We start from the raw sequence: 15,740 nt of genomic DNA, 5'->3' as shown, positions 1-15,740 counted from the left end.
ATTTGTGGATGACAGTCTTTCGTAGAAGTTTCTACGCAATCCATGGTGGAGGGTACATAAGATTCGGCCTGGCCGAACTTACGGCCGTATATACTTGTTAAAATCGGTTATTTGGGCACACTATTTGAGGCTAACTATTTAAGTGACCAAAACTGCCTAATAATAATTCACAATAATAAACTATTGTGATTGAAAAAGAAGATACAAAAGACGTAGAAGAAATTTCCCTGGATAGAATACAAATCACTAATTCCAGCTAAAGTACTCTCAAGTTCGGGTAATTTTTCTAAATTATAAAGGATAAGGAAAATATGTCATAGTTTAAAAAAAAATTGACTAACTTGTTAATAATTCTTTTTTAAAGTGTATTTAGTGAGCGTTTTAGCTTTTTGTTTGGGAAACTTACTTGTTAGTAAAGACAGCCATGTTAGTATGCTAAAACATACTAGATATCGTCTTAGCGCCATTGGATATAAACGCAGTGTTGCATTCATTTGTTGTTTATTTTTCCTATTTTTTTTCTTAATCCAAAGTTAAACTTTGGATCAAAATTGGGTTGTATGGTGTTCGGGAAGAATATGGGTGAATGGTGGGAATAGCTGCTATCGCTGTTGCTGGATTTCGTTTGTCTTAATCGCTGTATCGATGCTTTTCCAAGCCTTGAGGATTGGGCCACTCAAAGCTTGAAAGGCAGGCTGACTTGACTGGCTGGATTTTTTATGTTTGGCTTTTACTGGTTCCTTTTACTTCTTAGGTTAGGCGACTTAGGTTACCGTTGTCTTCCTGCTATCATCCATTCTTAATTTAAGTAGCAAGAGCTGCATGGCGATTCTTTTTCCGGAGGGAAGGAGGGCTTTCTTTTTTTGCTTTCGTTGCTGTTTTTTGGTTACCCTTCTCGTTTAGTTTTTAGCTTAAGAATGCCAACATCGTTGAATCATTTTGCATGTGTGTGTGTAAGTGTAACGGGGGGAAGCTAGAAATTGCGACATTCTAAGGAAGGAAGGAAGAGGGAGGGATGTATTTTTTTCTTTCAAAATAATTTTGAAATATAAAATAAAACTCGTCGTTTAATTGACTATTTTTAGACCAAAAAAAACGAAACTATACAACGAACTTCTTTGACGTGGTAGTGATGTTTTTTTGTTCCTTTCTATGAATTTCGTATTTCGTATTTTTTTTGGCAAACAAAAAAGGATTCCTGTGGATTTTTCAGTGTGTTACGAGTATTTACTGCGCTGCAACCACCTCTGCTGGACGTTAATGTACACGGTCGCTTCTTCCTATTACCCCCCCAAAAAGGTCCTGTTCCGTATCCTTAAACGTATTTCTCTGCTCTGCTCTGCCCCTGCCTCCTTCTTTTCTTCCTCTTCTTCTGCTTCTTCTTCTTCTCGAGCCTGGCCGAAAATGTATTATTCCGCTATGTGTACCTATTGTTTTTTTCTGCTTCCTCGCCAGTTTTTTCCTCCTTCGTCCTGGCTATCTTACACAGCGTGTGTGTGTGTGTTTTATTTTTTGCTGACTTTAACTCATTTTGAGGCCGTTTTTTTTCACTTTTCACTTATATGGTTATTGGATGTGGATTCATCATTTATTTATCTCTCGTTTATGGCCTTTTACATTGAAGCACTTTGGGTTTTTGTTTGTCGATTTTGCAAATTAAAAAATAATTTCGTTTTAATTTTTCACTTCCGTTTCCGTTGATTTCTTTTGATTTTTTGTGTATGATTTTGTGACTCTCTAATGTGAAAAATCTTGTCGTTTGCCTTCTTCTTCTGTCTATGCTCTCGCGACAACGACGACGACCACCACCACCGACCGTAATACACAGATGGAGGGGGACAATACCGTGTGTGTTTGCTATACCGTGTGTTGGTTGTGTCCTGTGAAGATGAAGTTTTGGAATGTGTTTGTTTGCTAATAGAGTTGACATCTTTCACCTGACTAGCATTGTTGTTCGCTTTGTCTCTTTCCTGTGGCTTTGGAATGTGGCAGGATATGGCAATGCGCATAATCCCTAATAAAAGCTTAGGGTTTTTTTGATAAAAGCTTTAAGCCCGAAAAAAGTGAAAAACTTGTAATTTATGATTCTTCCTGTGTTGTATCGAAGCTTTTTGTTATCGATATAAATAAAGCGCATGTCTTTGAGATGCGTTTTGGTATATCAAGTCGATTGTTATATGTCCTGAGACCGTTATTTTAAATTTAAAACAAAAACTAAAAATTTATAACATGCAATTATAACTTGAGACTTCAAAAAAATTATTTATAATAAAGCCGTGAAAGTGTGTCACGTCGCACATAATTCACCTAATCGTTGTAGTATCCTTCAAATGGTACCAAAACCATGGTTCTATAGACAATTTTGTCAAAATTTGATTTCTATAGAAAATTTTGTCAAAATTTTATTTCTATAGAAAATTTTGTGAAATTTTATTTCTAAAGAAAATTTTGTGAAATTTTATTTCTATAGGAAACTGCGTCAACATTTTATTCTATAGGAAATTGCGTCGAAATTTTATTTTTATAGGAAATTGCGTCAAAATTTTATTTCTATAGAAAATTTTGTCAAATTTTATTTCTACAGAAAATTTTGTCAAACATTTTTTTCTACAGAAAATTTTGTCAAACATTTTTTTCTATAGGAAATTGCTTCAAAATTTTATTTTTTATAGGAATAGCGTCAAAATTTCATTTCAATAGAAAATTTTGTAAAAATGTCATTTCTACAGAAAATTTTGTCTAAATTTTATTTCTATAGGAAACTTTGTCAAAATTTCATCTATATAAAAAATTTTGTTAACATTTTATTTTTATTGAAAGTTTTGTCAACATTTTATTTCTAGCGAAAATTCTTTCCAAATTTTATTTCTATAGGAAATTGCGTCGAAATTTGATTTCTATAGAAAATTTTGTCAAAATTTTATTTCTATAGAAATTTTGTCAAAATTTTATCTGTAGGAAATTGCGTCGAAATTTTATTTTTATAGGAAATTGCGTCAAAATTTTATTTTTATAGAAAATTGTTGTCAAAATGTTATATCTATAGAAAATTGTTGTCAAAATTTTATTTGTATAGAAAATTTTCCCAACATTTTATTTCTATAGAAAGTTTTGTCAAAATTTTATTTCTATAGGAAATTGCATCGAAATTTGATTTCTATAGAACATTTTGTCAAAATTTTATTTCTATAGAAAATTTTGTCAAAAATTTTTTCTATAGGAAATTGCGTTAATATTTTATTTCTATAGAAAGTTTTGTCAAAATTTTAGTTTTGCAAAAATTTGTCAAAAATTTAGTTCTGCAGAAAATGTTGTCAAAAATTTATTTCTATAGAAAATTTTGTCAAAATTTTATTTCTATAGAAAATTTTGTTAAATTTTTATTTCTATAGCGACATTTTGTTAAAATGTTATTTCTATAGAAATTTTTGTCAAAATTTTATTTCTATAGCAAAGTTTGTCTAAATTTTATTTCTATACAAAATTTTGTACAAATTGCATTTCTATAAACAATTTTATTTCTACACAGAAAAAAAAGTGTCTTGTAAATTTAAGGACCATTTTGACTTCCACATAGTTCAACAAATTTACTGTAATATAGTTCATTTTTCGTAACCACAACGAAAATTAACTTAGCTAAAGCAAAACTTATAAAAATTCAGTAAATGTTTTTTAGTTCACTAACTACGAAATGGGAAGGATTTTTCCTTAAATAAATTTCCAACACAGTAGTTAATGCATCGTTGATTCTATTATAAAAATACATGGGCAATATAAAAATCTTACTACGAAATGTGGACAATTTACTAAGAAAAAATTTTGTATGGAAAAAAATTTTTGTAGTAAAAATTAACTTAACGACATTACCGATTCGTACGATGACTACCTACAGATTATTTCCCTTTTTATTATATGTTGGAGTGGTTTTACTAACATTGAACATTTTAGTTAAAATAGAATAAAAATTAGGTAATATAATCCTTGACAGGTGTATATAATTTTTATAGATTCCTCATAGATTTGGTATATATTTTACCTTAACTTATAGATAGAATTCCAACTAATCAATAAACGTGCTACTGGAAAATGTGAGTGCATCATGCGAGGGAGATTTTAGAGACATTTTGTGTATATCTCGTATGATTTTTTGTGTTTGTTATTGCGTCATTTATGCTGTTGTTGGTTGTTTTGATTCTAGAGACAATGGAATGTTCCTTGTGTGTTGTTGGTATCTTTTGTGGTGAGAGTTGTTTTTTTGCAATAGCAAGATCAGAAAGGGATCGTGTGTGTGTGTGGAGTTGTTTTTCTTTACGGCAGGTATGTATCCCTTATGACTATTTGTGTCTTTGAGTTTTATTGTTGCATTCAGTTATGTTGATGCATTTATGAAGTGCACACGTGGATTTAATTTTGCAAAATTGTACGTGCGGTATTGGTGTTTATTAATGAAAATACATTTATTTCGAAACATTTTAGAAACTGAGACGTGAATGATGTGATGTTAGAGGAATCAAAAACGCTTTTTATTGATAAAAAACAAATAACAGATTAAGGAATTGTATATTTCTGTTAATATGTTAGTTTAAGATTAGTGCGGATTTTAAATTGATTTACATAAAAAATATACAACATGAGTGGTAATAGGATGATTTATATTTATTCTACATCTGGATCACAGGTTGAGAAGCAACCATTTTTTTGAATCTATATTTTTTATGTTACAGCAATTCCTACAGGTGATTACTAAGTTCGAGTTTAGCCGCTAAAATCAAAAATATATCACTAAGTAAAGTATAAAATTATACGTCTTCGATACAAATTTATATATAACTTGATGGAGAATAGCCCAAATCAAGTTTTTTATAATGATTATTTTTTATAATGGATTATTAAAGAAAACTTATCATGGAAATTGCAATTTTAGCCGCTAAACTCGAACTTAATATCCACCTTAAATACTAAATGCTATACTGACAAGTGGAAATTATGTCTAATTTTACAATATTTTTTATTTCAAATATATTCTGAGAATAATTTCAATAACGTCCCATTTGTCCATGGATATGATTCCAATAATGTACCTACTGGATGGATTTTTCAATGTGGTTTTTCTATGAACGGTATTTTGTCCGTTTTTAATAAAACCAAAATTTCAATTTATTAAAAATTATTTTTTTTCACTTGCAGGTAGACAGGTCTCGTAATGGTAATTTTTTGAATATTCTTACTGTTTAATAGTAATTAAGCTGATATCCTTATTGGCTCTAGGAAATACTCTTGAAAACCGTAAGTTAAAGATCAATATGAATGATAGAATTAATTAATTAATAATATTTTTCTTATATTTTGTATAACTTTGCAATTTCAGATGCTTATAAGCCAAATCCGCCCAACAAAAGTTAGCCAAAATCGATGAAATTGGACAATTCAATTGAATATAGCAACTTATGCCACATATATCTTTCATATGGATAGAAAACATGGAAATTTAAATTAATTAGTTTAGTCCTAATAACATAGAATATTACTCTTTTGAAGAAGCAATTACTAACTACCGACAAGTAAATGCGTCCAAAGTACTAATAAAAATATTTCCTTTATTGTATATCATAAGCCCTAGTTTTGTGTAATATAATAATAATTTTTTGAAATAAAATACTGGTGGTTATAGAAAATTGACTTGTTTTGTACGAAAAATTTCTTAGTTGTATACAGGCTTGTTGTACCTTTGATTCCTCAATTTCTCTACTTTTTTGAAAATTATAGCGACAAACAGTTTATTTCAAACCAATTTCTTAATACAGGTTTCCCAAAAAATTGTTAATTTTTCCGGATAGCAGGAATATTTTGAATGAGTTTAACTATATTCTTCCCACAGCATAGTAATAATGAACTAAAATACGATGTAATACATGAACTAATTTATAAGAAAATCATGAACTTATCTAGATGAAAAAAATCTTTGGCGCCAAATCATGGTCATTCTTACTATGGGTTAGTTCATTTTTCATAAAAAATAGTAAACTTTTTTTTCGGTGTATAGAAAATTTTGTCAAAATGTCATATCTACGAGTATAAAAAATTTTGTCAAAATTTTAATTTCTATAGAAAATGTTATTTATACAGAAAATATTGCCAACATTTTATTTCTATAGAAAGTTTTGTAAAAATTTTATTTCTATAGAAATTTTTGTCTAAATTGCATTTCTATAGAAAATTTTATTTCTGTAGAAAATTTTACTTCTATAGAAAATTTTGTCAAAATTTTATTTCTATAGAAAATTTTGTCAACATTTTATTTCTATAGAAAATTGTTTTCAAAATTTTATTTCTATAGAAAATATTGTAAACATTTTTTTCTATAGCAAATTTTGTCAAAATTTTTTTCTATAGAAAATTGTGTCAAAGTTTTATTTCTCTAGAAAATTTTGTCAAAATTTTATTTCTATAGAAAATTTTGTAAAAATTTTATTTCTATAGAAAATTTTATTTCTATAGAAAATTTTGCTAACATTTTATTTCTATTTTCTATAAAAATAAAATTTTGACAAAATTTTATTTCTATAGAAAATTTTCTCAAAATGTTATTTCTATAGAAAATTTTGTCAAAATTTTATTTCTAAGAAAATTTTGTCAACATTTTATTTCTAAGAAAATTTTGCCTAAAGTATAGAAAATTTTTCCAACATTTTATTTCTATAGAAATTTTTGTTAAAATTTTATTTCTATAGAAAATTTTGTCAAAATTTTTTTCTATAGGAAATTGCGTCGAAATTTTATTTTTATAGGAAATTGCGTCAAAATTGTATTTTTATAGAAAATTTTTGTCAAAATTTTATTCCTATAGAAAATTTTGTAAAAAATGTATTTCTATAGAAAATTTCGGTTAAATTTCATTTCTATAGAACATTTTGACAACATTTTCTATAGAAATAAAATGTTGGCAAAATGTTTCCATAGAAAATTTTGTCACAATTTTATTTTTATAGAAAATTGTTTTCAAAATTTTATTCCTATAGAAAATATTGTAAACATTTTTTTCTATAGCAAATTTTGTCAATATTTTTTTCTATAGAAAATTTTGTGAAAGTTTTATTTCTCTAGAAAATTTTGTCAAAATTTTAGTTCTATAAAAAATTTTGTAAAAATTTTATTTTGATCGAAAATGTTGTCCAAATTTTATTTCTATAGAAAATTTTATTTGTATAGAAAATTTTGCTAACATTTTATTTCTATTTTCTATAAAAATAAAATTTTGACAAAATTTTATTTCTATAGAAAATTTTGTCAAAATTTTATTTCTATAGAAAATTTTGTTAAAATTTTATTTCTATACAAAATTTTATTTCTAAGAAAATTTTGTCAACATTTTATTTCTATAGAAAATTTTGTCAAAATTTTTTTTCTAAGAAAATTTTGTCTAAATTTTACTTGTATAGAAAATTTTTCCAACATTTTATTTCTATAGAAATTTTTGTTAAAATTTTATTTCTATAGAAAATTTTGTCAAAAGTTTTTTCTATAGGAAATTGCGTCGAAATTTTATTTTTATAGGAAATTGCGTCAAAATTGTATTTTTATAGAAAATTGTTGTCAAAATTTTATTCCTATAGAAAATTTTGTAAAAAATGTATTTCTATAGAAAATTTCGGTTAAATTTTATTTCTATAGAAAATTTTTCCAACATTTTATTTCTATAGAAATTTTTGTTAAAATTTTATTTCTATAGAAAATTTTGTGAAATTTTTATTTCTATAGAAAATTTTGTGAAATTTTTTTTCTATAGGATATTGCGTCGAAATTTTATTTTTATAGGAAATTGCATCAAAATTGTATTTTTATAGAAAATTGTTGTTAAAATTTTATTCCTATAGAAAATTATATTTCTATAGAATATAGAGTTCTACCAACTGTGGCAACCGTCCCCACAACGCTACACAGTATTGTGGTAGAGTTGTATTTGACTGGAAAACTATACCACAAATAAGCCGTCTTTTAACAAAAAATCGAACGTTAATCACGTGGGATGCTTGTCAAGTAACTGCCTTTTTCAGTTTGACAGAAGTAGAATATATCTTAATATGGCAACACTTGCGTGTTATCTACCTTGTATTACTACATTAAAAGAAATGAACCCATCATTTTTAATTGCATATGACGATATGATAAAAATAAGTGATTAATTTGTTCACCGATGATTAGCTTGCTCCGCTATTAGCTTGCTTCCGCACTAGTAGCTTCGGCTATTAGCTTGCTTCCGCACTAATCGTTTCACCGACGATTAGCTTGCTTCCGCACTAATAGCTTCGGCTATTATCTTGCTTCCACTAGTAGTTTCGACAAATAGTTTGTAGTTTTGTTACTAACCTAACAACGAATCAACAATCAAGACCGAATCACCACATCACCCGGATTGTCAACATCGCTATCAACGTTGAATCGCCGCATCACCCGAATCATCAACATCGGCCAACCATCGACAGCCGACCAAACCAACACAACCAGCCACCGACGGCTGACCAGCAACTACCATCACCGCTACCGAACCATTAATCGAATCATCAACCGAATCAACAACCGAACCATCAACCGAACCATCAACCGAATCACCAACCGATCGTCATCGAACACCGCAACAACGCCGACTTCAGTACTAAGAGGCTACGTAATAAATCACCGACCCCTCAGCATACCGTGCAAACATAAACATTATACGTATATAAGGTCAAATAAATAAAGTTCGTACTACTATTATTGTATAAATACCACCAAATTGTGTGTTCTTAATTTAAGGTTTGTGGGTCCTTAAAGTTGATCCTGGACGACCACTGGTCTACCTCAGTCGACAACAAAACCACGTTACAAATTCAAAAATTGAGTTTTACAACCTACATCAATTAAATTTTTAATTGAATCAATTAAAAAATTAATTGAAATTTGCTAATGAAATCAATTAATTTTTTAATCAAGTACTTTTGTACGCCTAATTAAAACAGTGATTGATACTATCATTTTCGTGATTGAAGACATTTCAATTAAAAAATTAATTGGATCAATTAATTTCGCGATTGAATTAGAAATAAAATTTGTGTGAGTTGTATTTTTAATAGAATTGCCATTGAGTGCTAGTCAAAGTGTTATTTTTATTAATTTTTTTTTAAATAAACTTGTTTGTTTTTATACGAAACAATTATCTATCTAAAATACACTAGAAAGTCTTTGGTCTTTCCCCAAACTTTCTTATAAATGAGCTTTTTTTATCGACGATGTGTATATACCCTTTACCTACTGTAATTCTCTTATTCTTAATGTTTTTGAACTCACTCTCTTGCTGTAAATATTCTCTCAAATTACTGTCACTGTGTTCCCCCATGCCAGGCAAATAGACTCGATTAACAACAACGGCAATTTTTTTACAACTATTCCTGCAATGGCTTTCAAACTATTATCCCCATGCAACCATAACAAAAGCCAAACAACCACCAAGCATTAGCCACGGCAATTTCCCTTAGCATGATTTAAACGAGGCATAGTACTTTTTCCAATAATTTTTCACCCTGATCGGCACCGTAGTACCCCCTATATGATGTATACAGTTATGAGTCGATATCAAATTTATGGTACAATAGTTTTGACAAAATATTTTAATATTTTGAGAAAGTCTTTAACAAACTTATTTCCTAACGGTCTTTTACAAATTTGGTAAGACAGACAAGTTCATGCGGGAAGAAAATCTCGATTTTGTAAAAGCAAGAGCCAAAAACAGAATTTTCTTGAATTTCAAGAATTGTTTGGTCGGAAAAAGCATGTGATTCTATATTACGCTTCCACGCGAACACTCTTTAAATAAGAAGTTATCAAAAATAGCCTATCAACGTTTGCAGAAAATCTTACCAAAAACTACCAAAAAATAATATTTCTTCAGAAAGTTTTGTCAAAATTTTATTTCTATAGAAAATCCTCTCAAAATTTTATTTCTTTAGAAAATTTTCTCAAAATTTTATTTCTATAGAAATTTTCCTCAAAATTTTATTTTTTTTAGAAAATTTTCTCAAAATTTTATTTTATTTAGAAAATTTTCTCAAAATTTTATTTCTTTAGAAATTTTTCTCAAATTTTTTTTGTTAGAAAATTTTCTCAAAATTTTTTTGTTAGAAAATTTTCTCAAAATTTTATTGCTATAGAAAATTTTCTCAAAATATTATTTCTATAGAAAATTTTGTTAAAATTTTATTCCTACAGAATTTTTATACCCTCCACCATAGGATGGGGGGTATATTAACTTTGTCATTCCGTTTGTAACACATCGAAATATTGATCTAAGACCCCATAAAGTATATACCCAGCGGCCTAGTTCATGTGCTTGGAAGGCCTTTTTCCAGGCCTGTTTAGGCATTACAGAGGCCTGCTTAGGACATTACACCTTCCTTTCCATTTAACATAGGGTGAGATTGGAGGGCAAGGCCTTCTTTGTAGCTTACATAAAAGGGCGTTCACCAGCCCTCTAAACAGAAGGAGTTCTACAGGGGTGTATATAAGAATTCCTACATTATTACTGAAAATAAAACCACACCTTCGCTCCTTCTTATTACAGGCATGTTGCAGCGCTACGTCAAGAAGGTGTTCTGTAGTACAGGGCGGTCTTCCCTATACGTTCTCAAAAGAATGACTTTATCATTACCAGACATAGTTATTGTTTTAATTCAGATTTATTGTTACAATAAGAAGTTTCGAGTTCAAAGATAGATAAATAAATAGATAATTAATATAAAATTAAAGAAAAAAAATATAGAAATTTTTAAGTCAGGACTTCTTTCGCCACATTTGTTGTTGAGATCTGGAAGAATTTAAATTCAAGAAATTATAGAAAAATAATGGCCCTTTTTGGGAAATTGAAGGCAATCCAATTATGTTAGATGCTTGTCTACTTATATTTGTAAGTGGGATTTTATAAAACGAGCGATTGACTTAGAAAGGCATTGAAAATGTATTGTAATTATAATTAAATAGCTCCTTCTGCATAACTTTAGCACCCATGCTGTAAGTTTAACTTTTCACAATTTCACAAATTTAAAAACACAACACATGGAACGCGTCTGTACTTCACAAAATCAAAACTGAACGAACGAATGGCGTGAATTGTCGTCCGCAAAATTATTATGCACTTTTCTTATCGTTTATTAACATATGCAAAGACAATTAATGAAAATATTTTCTGACATAAATATTTTCTGTCATAATATGAAATAACCACTTGACTTCCAAAGGCATTACAAATGCATTCTAATTATAAATGAATAGGGATGTAAACAATTTTAAAGCTCTCTTTTAAACGAGAGCACAAGACAACTCTCTTGCTACATCATTTTAACACCCATGCTATACAACTTCTATAAAGAAGGCAAAGAGAATGTCCGGGTGTATAAAATGAAAAAGTAAATGAAATGCAATGCTTAATTACAGGTCTGATTTTAGAATGCCTACGATGAATGTAAAATCAGTACACATGCATATCTTATAAACACAACTCCTTCCAATTTAAGGCATTTAACATGCCTGAATTTGTAAGGTCCTTCTCGATTCCGCCGCTGGGTATATTCTGGGTCGTGGTGAAATTCTGAGTCGATCTGAGCATGTCCGTCCGTCCGTCCGTCTGTTGAAATCACTTCCGAACGAAACAAGCTATCGACTTGAAACTTGGCACAAGTAGTTGTTATTGACGTAGGTCGGATGGTATTGCAAATGGGCCATATCGCTCCACTTTTACGTATAGCCCCCCTCTAAGAGAAGCAATTTTCATCCGATCCGGCTGAAATTTGGTACATTATGTTAGTATATGGTCTTTAACAACCATGCAAAAATTGGTCCACATCGGTCCATAATTATATATAGACCCCATATAAACCGATCCCCCGATTTGGCTTGCGGAGCCTCTAAGAGAAGCAAATTTCATCCGATCCGGCTGAAATTTGGTACATGGTGTTAGTATATGGTCTCTAACAATCATGCAGAAATTGATCCCCATCGGTCCATAATTATATATAGCCCCCATATAAACCGATCCCCATATTTGGCTTGCGGAGCCTCTAAGAGAAGAGAATTTCATCCGATCTGGCTGAAATTTGGTACATGGTGTTAGTATATGGTCTCTAACACCCATGCAAAAATTGGTCGAAATCGGTCCATAATTATATATAGCCCCCATTTAAACCGATCCCCAGATTTGACCTCCGGAGCCTCTTGGAAGAGCAAAATTCATCCGATTCGGTTGACATTTGGTTCGTGATGTTAGTATATGGTATCCAACAACCATGCATGAATTGGTACATATCACTCCATAATCATATATAGCCCCCATATAAACCGATCCCGAGATTTGGTTTTGGAACCTCTGGGATGAGCAAATTTCATCCGAGTCAGTTGAAATTTGGTACATTGTGCTGGTATATGGCCGTTAACAACCATGCCTAACTAGGTCCATATCGGTCTATAGTTATATATAGCCCTCAGATAAATTGATCCCCAATCACACAAAAATTGGTCCATATCAAGTTCATAATTGTATATAGCCCCCATATAAGCGACACCCATATTTCAATTCTGGCTCCCTACGTACCGTGCAAAAGTCCATATCGATTCGTAATTATTTGTAGACTTACATACATTTTTGTCTAATATATACCACGTGTGGACTAACTCACGATATAGAAAACGATTTAAGATACCACAACCCAAGTAATTCGATTGTGTATAACAGTCATTCGTAGAAGTTTCTACACAACCCATGGTGGAGGGCACATAAGATTCGGCCTGGCCGAACTTACGGCCGTTTATACTTGTTTTTATTTTATTTTTATAGAAAATTTTGTCAAAATTTTATTTTTATTCAAAATTTTTTTCAAAATTTTATTTTTATTCAAAAATTTTGTCAAAATTTTATTTCTGTAGAAAATTTTGTTAAAATTTTATTTCAATAGAAACTTTTGTCAAAATTTTATTTTTATAAAACATGTTGTCAACATTTTATTTCTACAGAAAATTTTTTCAAAGTTTTATTTCTATAGAAATTTTTCTCAAAATTTTATTTCTATAGAAAATTTTGTCAAAAATAGAAAATCCTCTGTAGAAAATTTTGTTAAAATTTTACTTCAATAGAAACTTTTGTCAAAATTTTATTTTTATAAAAAATGTTGTAAAAATTTTATTTCTATTTGTCAATGTTTTATTTCTATAGAAATTTTTCTCAAAATTTTATTTCTATAGAAAATTTTGTCAAAATTTTCTTTTTGCAATACTACGGTAGTCTTTGTAAGCAAATATAAAACAAACAAAAAACATTTAAAATTGAGGAGTTGACAAACAAACTAAATAAAATTTAGTTTAAAGCAGTTCTTGACAATAATATTCCAATGCAATTTTTGTTGAAAAGTACTTTTTTGCTCAAAAAATAGCTTTTTTGTACTTTCTTAAAAATAACATTTTCCATCCCTGATTTAAACTAACATAGAAGAGATGTCCGCATTGTGCTTGTGAGTTGTAAACAAAATTAAATAATATATTACTTACCTTTTTATACCCTAAACCACATAGTGGTCAGGGTATAATAAGTTTGATCGGCCAAAAAATGTGCCTACCAGAAATATTGGTTTTAGACCCCATAAAATATATACCGATCGACTCAGAATCACCTCCTGAGTCGATTTAGCGCTTGGTGTCCGTCCGTCCGTCCATGTATTTGTTGTTCACAGGATTCCGGTCGCAATTATTAACCGATTTTGATGAAATTTGGTACAGGGAGTTTTTTGGGCACAAGGACGAACGCTATTGCATTTGGAAGAAATCGGATCAAATTTAGATATAGCTCCCATATATATGTATCGCCCGATTTCGACAAATGGGGTCACGTTGCGCTTTTTTTCAAACGGATCGTCGCCAAATTTGGCAAAAGGTAATCTTTCCCATCGCCCTTCAAGTCTGCAAAATTTCATCGAAATCGGTTCAGATTTAGATATAGCTCTCATATATATGTATCGCCCGATTTTTCTAAATTTGGCCATAAAACCCTTATTTATCAACCGATCTTACTCAAATTTGGCTAAATATAGTCTTCTATAGCACTAACTATATGTGCAAAAAATCATCGAAATCGGTTCAGATTTAGATATAGCTCCCATATATATGTATAGCCCGATTTTCCCAAAATTTGGCCATAGAACCCTTATTTATTAACCGATCTTACTAAAAGTTGGCTAGATCCAGTCATCTATAGTACTAACTATATGTGCAAAATTTCATCGAATCGGTTCAGATGTAGATATAGCTCCCATATATGTATCACCCGATTTTGAAAAATTCGGCCCTAATAACCTTATTTTTGACCATACAGGCCTCATTTCTTAACTGATCTTACTCAAATCTTGCACAAGGTAACCTTTTGTGGTATTAATGAAACCAGCAAAATATTATGCAAATTGTTTCAGATTTAGATATAGCTTCCATATATATGCATCGCTCGATTTTCCCAAATTTGGCCATAGTACTCTTATTTATTAACCAATGTTACTCAAATTTAAAATTTTGATGTACTAGCCGATCGTTCTTATACGTACTTGTAGCTCTTACATAAGAATATTGCTCGATTTTTACAAATTTGTATTTATTACCCACACTAATTTAACGATTTTCTCTTTTTTAATAATGGGCTAAATATTAGTGGCATACTAACTCCGTTGGTGCAATATCAGCACAGCTAGAAGTAGGGTAAATTCCATATGTAGGGTTTTACTGATATTTAGCGTCTTGTAGGGACGTAGGGCCACAATGTAGGACATTTTCACTCAACACAATTTGTAATAATTTTTACATTTTGGTGGCTCTAGAGGAGGAAATTAGAAGCCGGCAAGGCTTGATCTTTAACAATGTGTGGTAAACTTTATTCCTGTAGAAAATTTTGTCAATATTTTAATTCTATAGAACATTTTGTCAAAGTTGTATTTCTATAGAAATTTTTTTCAAAATATTATTTCTGTAAAAATTTTTCTCAAAATTTTATTTCTGTGGAATTTTTTCTCAAAAATTTATTTCTATAGAATTTATTGTCAAAATGTTATTTCAATAGAAAAATTTCTCACAAAAATGTGTTTATAGAAACTTTTTCCAAAATTTTATTTTTATAGAGACTTAACAAAAAAAATTACTAATTTGGCTAGAATTCTACTAACTGTGGCAACCGTGGTGGTAATACAAATTTATATTCTAAGTTATATACGTTGCATATTGATGTTTTAAGATAATAAAGTACTTAGAACCATTTTTGTTTTGTAAATTTTTTTAAATTTAACGAAAAATATAGTAGGAAAAATTGTTTGGGAATGTATGGGAAAGTAGGGAACTTTTTTTGTCCTTGTAGGGTAAACAGAACATTTTCCCGGCAACATTGACTATGAGCTATAGTCAGATTGACACAAAGCACCCATAGACATGTACCCCTTAATTTTCTTAAATATGCAACTGCGATTTATCTCCCAGACCTATATGTTACCTCACAAATGCTTATGATTACTAATTCTGTAATGGTGGTTTAGGGTATGATATAGTCGGCCCCGCCCGACTTCTACTTTACTTACTTGTTTAAGAATAATTAAGATAAATATATGCATATTTTAAATTTTATGTTGATTCTATTTTTTTTACAATATTTTCATTTTAAATTTATATAACATAAAGGGGGCGGGTGAGGA

The 15,740-nt window shown here is 29.7% G+C and overlaps 1 protein-coding gene across 3 annotated transcripts in view; it reads right to left on the bottom strand.

Annotated features, from left to right (window-relative positions):
* Window positions 1-1,900, bottom strand: part of LOC142240757 (uncharacterized) — a 29,619-nt gene extending 27,719 nt beyond the window's left edge. For 2 of the 3 annotated variants that reach the window (XM_075312477.1, XM_075312475.1), the window contains exon 1: window positions 407-1,899. In XM_075312477.1, coding sequence (XP_075168592.1) covers window positions 407-494 — 88 coding nt within the window. In that variant the 5' untranslated portion in view covers window positions 495-1,899. Of the gene's footprint in view, window positions 1-406 lie in introns of all 3 variants that reach the window. The other variant, XM_075312476.1, reaches the window with a different exon arrangement.
* Between the last annotated feature and the right edge of the window lie 13,840 nt (window positions 1,901-15,740).

This window comes from Haematobia irritans, chromosome 5 (assembly GCF_050003625.1).
Source record: "Haematobia irritans isolate KBUSLIRL chromosome 5, ASM5000362v1, whole genome shotgun sequence".
Taxonomy (NCBI): Eukaryota; Metazoa; Arthropoda; class Insecta; order Diptera; family Muscidae; genus Haematobia; species Haematobia irritans.
This window is presented reverse-complemented; position numbering and strand designations above follow the sequence as displayed.